The sequence below is a fragment of the Passer montanus genome, unplaced genomic scaffold (genome assembly GCF_014805655.1).
Source record: "Passer montanus isolate IOZ18808 unplaced genomic scaffold, ASM1480565v1 scaffold252, whole genome shotgun sequence".
Taxonomy (NCBI): domain Eukaryota; kingdom Metazoa; phylum Chordata; class Aves; order Passeriformes; family Passeridae; genus Passer; species Passer montanus.
This window is the reverse complement of record NW_024367173.1, coordinates 66096-76142: the sequence shown is the minus strand read 5'-3', so window position 1 is coordinate 76142 and position 10047 is coordinate 66096. Positions and strand designations below refer to the sequence as shown.

The window sequence follows — 10047 nt, the reverse complement described above, 5'->3', positions numbered from 1 at the left end:
TCTCATGCCATCCTCACAGAGTGGACACTACATGTTTCTACTGTGGACAGGGGGCAGGATGGGAATGTCTGAGGGCCAGTGCAAGCAGAGGGGAGAGCAGAGGGTGTCCCTAATCAGCCCAGGGCTCTCACTTGGACGATGAAGCTTGAGCACTGCTTGTGCTGTGGCCAGTCCCAGGCAGAGCCAAGAGCAAAGCCCCCTGGCAGTGTCCCTGGCACACCGGAGCTGAGCCTCCAGCTTTGGCTGCAGAAGGACAAACTGCTGTGCAGCCAAGCACTCAGCAGAGAGCCAAGCATCTGCAGGGGAAGGGTTTTCCCCAGCTCTGGCAAGAGACCCTGCAGGTGTGGGAGAGCTCTGGGACCAAAGTCAGCAAGGCTCCTGTGCTTCCTTGCTGTGAAGGGATTTGCCTAACTGACAGCCCCAGGACTCCCTCTCTTTCAGGGAAAAGATGCTGCAGCTGAAGAAGAGCTTTAAAGTCTTCATTGTGTTGCTCTCAGTGGCTCTTGGTGAGTTTTCACGGGCAAACAACTGAGAATAACAGCCTGGCTGTGCTAGATACCAGCTTGTCTTCGGGGCCATTATGTGTGGAAACTTCTGTGGCCCAAGTGCTTCCTTGTGTGTGCCCTTGTGTGTTCCCAAGTGTGCCCTTGTCTGGCTTTGGGACCACCAGTAAAACTCCCAGGTAGTCTCACAGCCATGCTGCTGCTCTGGCTGCTGAATGGCTTGCTGCAAGGTTGAGAGAGAAGGGCATGGGTATTCCAAAACTGAGCTGGGGATGGCCAGAGGAGAGGGGCAGTGCAAGGGGAGGGATGGGCAGGTCCCCCTCCCACCCCTACAGCCTGGTCCTGGTGCTGACTGGAGTGAGGGGAAACAGGGAGTAAAGTGGGGCACAAGCACAACTGCAGACCATGCTGCCATGGCCCCTGAAGCCTGGCTGGTGGCCCCAGCCAGAGGCACATCCCTCTCTGCACCCCTCATCCCACACCCCTCAGCTAACCTGCCTGACCCCCGAGGCAGCAGGGAGCAGACGATGGGCCCTCGGGGCTGCCTGCAAACCCCACTCCAGTGACTGGGGATGTGAATTGCAGGTGGTTTCTGTGGGGCTGTCCTGTCAGAATGGTCACCGTGGACAAAGGGACTCGTGGAGGTTAGTGACTGCTGTGGGACAGGCACCTCCTGCAGGGGAGAGCTGCTGACAGTGGGTGGATAAATCTGAGGCTCTTCTTCTACAAAGCATCACCCAAAGAAGAAGGAGATTGTGTAATTTGCCCTGGGAAGCCATGGTGGCTCTGGTAGTAGATGTTCTAATTAAGATTTTTCTCTTTCAGAAGATGCAAAGTGTATTTCCAGCAGGACTGAAACCCTTTTGGTAAGAGAGATTTCCTGACCTGGGACTGTGTGTGTGCAGAAGTGTCAGCTGACCTTGTGCTACCTGTGCTCAGTTTCCAAAGAGCAAAGGCTCCTCTACTTCCATTCTGCCTTTGGCTTTTGCTCAGCTTGGGCTGGAAAGAAGCACTGGCAAAGCAGGGAAAGCATGTGTGTCTGTTCACTGAGCTCAGGTGCTTCACAGAAGGAATGGGCTGCTTTGACAAGACGTGCTTTTCTGTTCTTGCAGGAATTCACACACTTTGATTCAAACCCAAAAGTTGCAGAATCTGCTGGAAGAGGTCACTCAGCTGAGGGCGGAGATCAATAGTTTGAAGGTGACCTTGACATTTTGGGGAAAGAGGCTTGGCAGGGCAGAACCCCAAGGAAAGCTCTCCTTGGTACTGTTGGTGGGGTCAGAACGTTGTGGCCACAGACCCTGCTCCTCAGTCCTCGTGGCTCCCATCAGCAGCACAGAGTTTGCCAGCTCTGTGGGCATGGCTGGCCATGCGTGGCTGGCACTGAGCTCTGCCTCTGTGGGTGCTGGCAGCATGCTGAGCTGACCTTTCCTGTTTGCTCATGGCTTCCCCAGGAATTCAGCCAGATGGCTATGGAACCCTGTGTCAAGACAGACTGGGCCCTGAAGAGCTCTGGTAAGGACACGAGCAGCCCGGTCTCCTTGCCTTGTGCTTGTCTGTGTCCTGCCCACAGCCTCCACAGGGATGTCTGGGGTTGCCTCCACACACATTCTGGGGGGATGGCACAGAAATGACAACGTTCCTGTGTGGATGGAGGGGCTCTTTTCCTCTCCACTGCACCTGGAGAAGGAATGCCTGGCTTGTGCTTTGCTTCCTCCCAGCACTCTTAGCCCTGTGGGAGAGGCAGTCACCAGGCCTGTGGCTGCTGTCATTGCCCCCCAGGGCAGGGTGATGCACTCAGGACAGGTGGACATGGAGCTGCCCAGAGGCACCAGAAATGGTGTCTGAGCACCAAGCCCTGCCAGTGTGTAGCTGCTTGCAGCCATTTCCCCTCCCTCCCTTACAGGAGCCACCATTGACACCCAAAGAACTTCCCAGACCTATGACTGCAAAGACAGTTTTCTCTGCAGGATTTTACGCTTATTCTGGACTGCCAGCCCTCCTGATACTATCCTGCAGGTATTTTAGCAGAAAACACCAGTTTTCTTCTCTCCTGTGAATTTGGGAACCATTCTTGGGGGCTCTCCCCTCAGTCCAGTGGTACTGATGAAGCCCACAGTAGACTGGATTTCTGAAACCAAAGCTGGAACATGGGCTGGGCTTGCTGAGAAGCAGTGGTTCTTCTCCAGAGGGGAGTGGAGCCAAACTGAGCTGTTCTGCTGCATTCTGCCCACAGTCCTTGGCCACAGCTGGGTGAAAGGATTTCTTTCTACCTGGTGACCCTGTCTCCACTGTCAACCCTAAGAAGTGCTTTCCAGGGTGGGAGGTGGGAGGAGGAGGGATGCCCTACAGAGTCCCTGGGCAGAAGTGTTTCTGCTTGTCCCTGAGTAGGATGGTTTCATAACCAGTATTCTCTGTTCTGCCATGCTGAGCCCACTCTGGCAGGCAGGGACGCTCTTCTGCTTCTGTCCATTTTCTCACAGCCCCTTACTTCCAAGCTGAAATAAAACCCACAGGCATGTCAGCCCCAATACTTCAAGCTACATGGGCAGTTGTGTTGGCCCACATATCACTGCTCTTGCATTCTGTTGCAGCCAAATATTTTCCCAGGAAACTGCTGGGCTTTCAAAGGGCACCAGGGCCAGGTTGTCATCAAGTTGCCAGCACGAATCTGCCTGACTGCCATCACAGTGCAGCACATCTCCAAAGATGTCTCTCCAAGTGGGACCATCATCAGTGCCCCCAAAGACATTGCTGTCTTTGTAAGTCTGCTGGGCACTTCTGGTGGGGAAGAAGCACTGGAGGAGCTCAGAGCAAAGTCTTGTTTGCTTTTGTGCACCCTCTGAGCTTTGTGTCCTGCACTCTCCTGAGCACTGCCTTGCTCAGCTCGACACTTCAAGGGCTCAAGAGGTCCATTCTTCTTAAGACTCCTTCTGGCCAAGCACCTAAGGGTTCTTGACCAAAATGCAAAGCAGAGACTGAGCTCTACCCTAACAAATGCCAGAGCCCTGGGAGAGGCTGGGTACATACAAGGGCTGACCCAGTCTGTACATTCCCCCTTTGTCGGGATGAGCTCGACTCGCTGTCCTTGTGCTTTGCTCCCAAGGGAGTGGATGCAGACAGAGAAGAGGAAACTCTCCTGGGGGTGTTCACCTACAATGTGGAAAAAAACCCCATACAGACTTTCCCTCTGAAGGTATGCTCAACACGTGGGGCCAGGTGCCAGGGAGCAAAACAGGTTTGCTTGCAAGTCTGTGGCTGGGAAGGTGCAAATGTTTCCTCCTGGGCAGAGGGTCCTGGATCACTGCCAGAAGAGACCTGGTGGGGCTTGGAGGGCAGAGTAGCATGTGGTTGTGGTGGCTGAAGGACAGGGTCAAGCCCATGGCAACACAGCTCCTGAGAGATCCCTGGCTGCAGCCACTGCCTTCAGAAAAGCCAGATGCACACGCAGCCACTCCACCCAAACAGCAAACAGACCTTGTGCCATGGAAGAACTGGGACAAGTGGTGGCAAAAGCTGTCAGGCATCACTGTTGTTCCACTCTGTGCCCTGCTGACAAGCTGGACAGTGCCACCCCAGCACAGCATGCCCCTTCTTTCCCATTGCTGTCAGTCTGCCAGGAGGAAGGCAGGCAGAGGGCATGGCGGGGCTCAGTGGGGTAACACACAGTGGGGTGACACAGTGGGTGACACACAGTGGGGTGACACACAATGGGTGACATACAGTGGGGTGACACACAGTGGGTGACACAGTGGGGTGACACACAGTGGGGTGACACACCAGCCCCATGCACAGGAGCACGTCCCCAGCCCCTCTGTCAGCACAGAGCAAGGGACAGAAGGAAAGGAGGAGCAGCCCCAGCTGGGCCAGCACGCAGAGGATGCCAAGTGCCTCCCCTTGCCCCCAGCCTCCCCAGCAGCCCTAGTACCAGCAGTGAGCTTCAGATCTTCATTGCTTCTCCCAGCTTCTTTTGGGAGCTTGTTCCTGAGCAGAAAGAGAGCTGGCAGGGTAAGACCTGTTGATTTCACTGTTGATTTTAACACTAAACTTTTCCCTCTTCACAGAACATGCTGCTCCCCAGAGCCTTTTCACATGTCAAACTTCTTGTGAAAAGCAACTGGGGAAACCCCTGGTACACCTGCATTTACCGAGTAAAGGTTCATGGAAAGATGGAAAACCAGAAAGTCTCAACCCAGGGCCAAGATAAATAAAGAAGAAAACTCAAAAGAAGAAGAAAGGGCAGGGGGAAGAAGGGAAATGGGGGGAATGATGTGGCAACCTAATGTTGATTTTAGAGGATGCATGTGGGACTGTGTCAGGTGAGATTTAGGTAAGATGTTAGGAATTATAGAATCATTTAATCCCCTCTGTTGAAAGGGACCCACAAGGATCATCAAGTCCAACTCCTGGCCCTGCACAGGACAGCCCCAACAACCACACCATGTGTCTGGCTGCTGGTTCAGTGCTGTGACCAGCTCCCTGGGAAGCCTGTTCCAGTGCCCAACCACCCTCTGAGTGAAGAACCATTTGGGTAAAGAACCTTCTGGGTGAAAAACCTTCTGGGTGAATCAGAATCTGCTGAGTTGGAAGGGACACACAAGGATCATCGAGTCTAAATGCTACAACTCCTGGCCCTGCACAGGACAGCCCAACAACCACACCATTGTGTCTGTCAGCTGGCTTGGTGCTGTAGCCATTTTGGTGAGGAACCTGTTCCAGTACCTGACCACGTTCTGGGTTCTGGTTCTTCACCCAGAAGGTTCTTCACTCAGAAGGAGAAGGTTCATTACCCAAAGGTTCCTCACCTGTTTCTTCTGGACAGTTACAGGCTTTTCAGGAGGGGTAGGCAGGACAGAAGAGTTGTAGGGGTCCCTTCCATGTCAGGGGTTCCATGGTTCCATGATTCTATGATTCTATGACCAGTTGTTTCCAACCCATCTCTTGTAAACCTCTGACACAGTGCTGTATGCGTCCTATCCCACAAACAGAGTGGAAGCCACAAGTCCAGGGTTTAAGACAATGGCAGAATGCATGGAAACATCTACTCCTTGACCATGGATGTGCAGTGAGAGCCTAATTTGTGCCAGAGCCTAGCACTATTGACTAAAATAAATAAAGCCATGCCCTGGGAATTGTACTTCAACCTTTGTTTGATCAGTAGAACTTTAAGCAGTTAATAAGAAGCAAAGGATGGGGACTCCACCACCTTCCTGGGCAGCTCCTTCCAAGGCCTGACCAACCTTTCCATGGAGAAATTCCTGCTGATATCCAACCTGAACCTGCCCTGGCACATCTTGAGCCTGTCCCTGTTCCTAGGGAGCAGAGCCCAATCCCCCCTGGCTGTCCCCCCCTTTCAGGAGTTGTGCAGAGCCACAAGGTCCCCCCCAAGTCTTCTTTTCTCCAGGCTGAGCCCCTTTCCAGCTCCCTCAGCTGCTCTTCATCAGACTTATGGCATATGACTTTTAGCCAGAAATTCTCTGCAAGCCCCTTTGTAGCAACCTCATGCTGGTCTATTGCCACTTAAGTTAATCCAGGACAGGGATTTAATTTTTTTGTTACCAAAATTTCAGTAAAATAATAAAGTCCTTAATACCAATGTAGCATTAAAAAGCTGCATTCTTTATTCAGCTGGATGCACAGGGGGATAGCTCCTCCCAAAACCGTGCATGCTGAGCATAGGAAAGTTTCTGTTTATATTCTGTATTTCTTATACATATTCATTGATTGTCCCAGACTAAACATACATATGATAATCACATTATAAATATGATTTTTATATGTATATTTTTTATACATACATATGATTTGCCCAAAATCATGAACATATTTCCCCTTTCCTTATGCATTCATTCATCTGCCCTGGGGGTCTCTCTGGTGGTCCCTGGTGGTTGTGGACCCCAGTGTTCCAGGGGACCTGGCTGAGTTGGCAGGACACTGAGGGTGGTGAATTTCCAGTCTCCTTCTTACACAATGGGCATTGTGCAGTTCATTCTGGAACAAGCTTTGTGTTACCTCACCAGGTGTAGGCCATTTATCATCTGGTAACAATTTTATTTATGGCATTATCTTCATTCTTCCCCTCAACCCAGAGTCTCAAATTTAAAAAAGGAAGAACTTTAAAGTGAGGCAATAACATTTTTAGTACTCCTATGCCAAAAAAAAATAAATAAAATTCAACTCGGAATAAAAATGAACATATGACCAATGTATGGAAGTAGCTCACTCCACTCAGTTGAGCTTCAAGTCTGAGTTGCTGGGGAATCCCCTGGCAGCAAAAGCTCTAGCAAGCATCACTGCCACCTCCCTCATGAATCAGACAAGTAAAGCAATCCTACATGGAAGTACCAGCAACTAGTAAGGAAGCCAACTTCAAAATATGGCACAGAATGAGCAGTGAACAGCTGAGCAGTGAACCATGCTGCAACTAAAAGCTATTCAGGTGTTGCATTTCCCAAAGAATTCCCACAGTTCCTTCAAATAATGTAGCAAAGCTATTGTTGTGAATGTGAGGCTCTTTTTTTCCTTTCCTAGAAGATTTCAAGTTTAATTCTTATCTGACAGTTGAATCTCAAGTCACAAAGTTGTGCCAAACTTTGTTTAAAAAGTCTAACCTTCTATACAAAGTGGGTCTTGGAAACAAATTCTGTACTATGTAAGGGTAAATAAAATAACAAATACATATTTCACAGTTATTTTCAAATGTTATAATACCTGTCACTCATTTCAGAATGATTTACTCAAGTGTAAAGCCAAGCACTGAAGTTTTACACTAAACAAACTGTCTCCAGGAAACACATTCTAAAAGTGCCTTAGTAAAGGAGATCCCTTTCCCAGAAACAATAAAAACTTGCCTAGAATAAACCACAGTTGTCATTGAAACTGCGGGAAAAACAAATTCTCCAACAACACTTTTAGTGTTAGAGAATCAATGCATTGCTTCATTCTGGGCAGGACGTTGTTCTGGCCAGGATGTGCAACAGAAATAATTTTATCCACATAGCCTGGGTTGTGCAGAGAAAATCCATGACACATGAATTTTACCAGATTTTTCACAAATTGATACATCAAAACCCATTGAGATACATTGGTTCATGGTTCATTTTTTCCAAGTTATGCAGTTCTTAGTATTTGGGTTCCTTATTGGTTACAGATCTCTTTGACTCTGATGCTAATTAGGTCATCATTCTTATCTATCTTTTTATATCTATCTCTTTATCTATCTTCACAGATCAGGTGTCATGTTTGGAGTTGACAGTTGTTAATGATGGTTATTATCTTCTGTGTATCTTTTGTGCTACTCCCAGCCTGCTGAGATGTTCTGCTCATCAGGCCTGGAGTCATGAAACAGTCTTATGAAAAGAAATTTCAATTCCTTTCCATTTGGGCATAGGCAAACAAAACCCCTGACTAAAGTTGTACAAAAAATTTTATACTTGGTGTAATTTCCAACAAGAGGACCCCCATAAGCTCCTCACTGAGCTAGAGGGTTGTAGAGGCATGGACTCCTTTCTTCTGTGGAATTCACAGCAAACGTGAAGCCTTTGCACAATTTCCTCCAACTTAGATGTGATGGCAGTTGATATAAAAATATGTAAAGAAACCAGTGGAATTATTTCTCTTTCCAATGTCCTCTATGACTGCTAAAGGCAAAAGCTCTTCTATTCAACACCTCATCCACAATCCCCTCCCAAAATACTCTGTTAACCCTCAATCCTTCCTTTTTTGAAGTCATATGGCATTGCTAGCATGAAAGGATAAAGAGCTTGCTTTGGAGCTAGAGGAGGAAATAAACCATAGAGGACCCTTTCAAGGATTGAGAAGTGTGAAAACATGTAGAGGTAATATAATTCCTGCGTTCTGACTTTGTCAGTCAGTGTCGTGGTTTATCAGCCAAGTCCCACACAGCCGCTCCCCACTCCCTTGCCAGAAGGATCAGGGAGAGAATCAGAAGGGTTAAAGCTGGAAAATTCATCGGTTGGGATACAGCTTAATATGGAAAACAAAAGCTAAATGCACAAACAAAGCAAACCCAGGAATTCACTCCCTGTTTCCCATGGGCAGGCAGGTATTCAGCCATCCCACAGAGAGCAGGGTTCCAGGACACATAACAGTGACTTGGGAAGACAAACACCACCACTCCAAACATCCCTCCCCTCCTTCCTTCTGCCCCCCACTCTATATACTGAGCATGATGTCGTATGGCCTGGAACATGCCTTGGATCACTTTGGGTCCTCTGTCCCAGCTGTGTCTCCTCCCAGCTTCCCAAGCACCCCCAGCTCCCTTGCCAGCCTGGCAGTGTGAAAAGCAGAAAAGGCCTTGGCTCCGTGTGAGCACTGCTCAGCAATAACAAAAACACCTCCATTATCATCCCTACATTCAGTACAAATCCAAAATACAGCCCCATGCCAGCCACTGGGAAGGAAATTACCTCAGTTACACCCAGCGCAGTCACCTTTTGCTATTTCTTCATCAGACACACCAATATGAGAGACTCCTGCTACTCAGCTGTGCCATATCTTCTTAGCTTTATGTCTTTGATAATGATTGCCTCTTTTTATTTTTACCTTTCAAGATTTTTTCTTACCCTTATTTTCTTGAGCTTTTTGATGCATACAGCAGGAGAAAGAAAACTGATGTCAAAGGCAGCCAGTGTAGTGGTAATGACCACTTGAGGTGTGGCAATCTTGAGGTAGTGACCAATGAAGTTAATGTCCAGTGATCAGCCATGGCTTGTAATATACAGTCCATGCAAACAAAAACATAATAAATCAGGTTTCTTTCTCTTGTATGTAGTTTATTGTTCAGAAGTATTTTACAAGGGATAGTAGGAAGATGAATTGAGAACATGAAGTTGGCTACTCCTTCTTCACCTCCTTTGCAGCAGGTTCTATACAAGGACATTTTTCAAGGTTGATTCTTAACTCATTGCCATTCCCACTAAATTCTTTTTATCTCATCCTGAGACTGGAGAAGATGAGGGGAACAGCTTGTAAACTTTTCAATGGGAGTACTAAATCAGCAAATACCATACCCCTAGACCATGATGGGGGATGCCAAGAGAGCTGACCCGCACTGACCACGGCATATCCCAGATCATATGTAGTGTCCTGCTCAAAGTATAAACCTATTTCGCTTTTTCTTTCATGTGTGGCTTTTTCTTTCCCCATTAATCTGCCTGTATCCCAATCCACAAGTTTTCTAACTTTTACCTTTCCCATCTCAATAGAGTGTGAGAGATTGAGTGACTTATCAGACTGCTGGTGTTAAACCATGACACTCACACAGGGAACTACAGTCATGACATTTGGAATAATATCCAACTGAGGATTGCTGGGGTGTCTGGGGAAAACATATGCCCCAGCCTTGAAGGACCAGTGAAATAGGTACTGGCACCTTCCAGGAATTCCGGAGTTGTTTTGGAGTTTGTTTTGGAGTTTGGCCCACTTCCTCATTGGCTTGTTACTGTAAAGACCGCCCAGAGTTCCCAGATATGCTTGCTCAACCAGCTGATCCTCCTCCTGGGAGCAGGAATAAAAGGCTGGC

The 10047-nt window shown here is 48.3% G+C and overlaps 1 protein-coding gene across 1 annotated transcript; it reads left to right on the top strand.

Annotated features, from left to right (window-relative positions):
- Positions 1–1116: 1116 nt before the first annotated feature.
- LOC120503419 (sperm-associated antigen 4 protein-like) lies at positions 1117–4714 on the top strand. The gene is made up of 5 exons (XM_039711902.1): positions 1117–1147; positions 2410–2522; positions 3098–3265; positions 3610–3699; positions 4568–4714. Exons 1-5 carry the CDS (start codon positions 1117–1119, stop codon positions 4712–4714), a joined length of 549 nt encoding a protein of 182 aa, XP_039567836.1.
- Positions 4715–10047: the final 5333 nt, after the last annotated feature.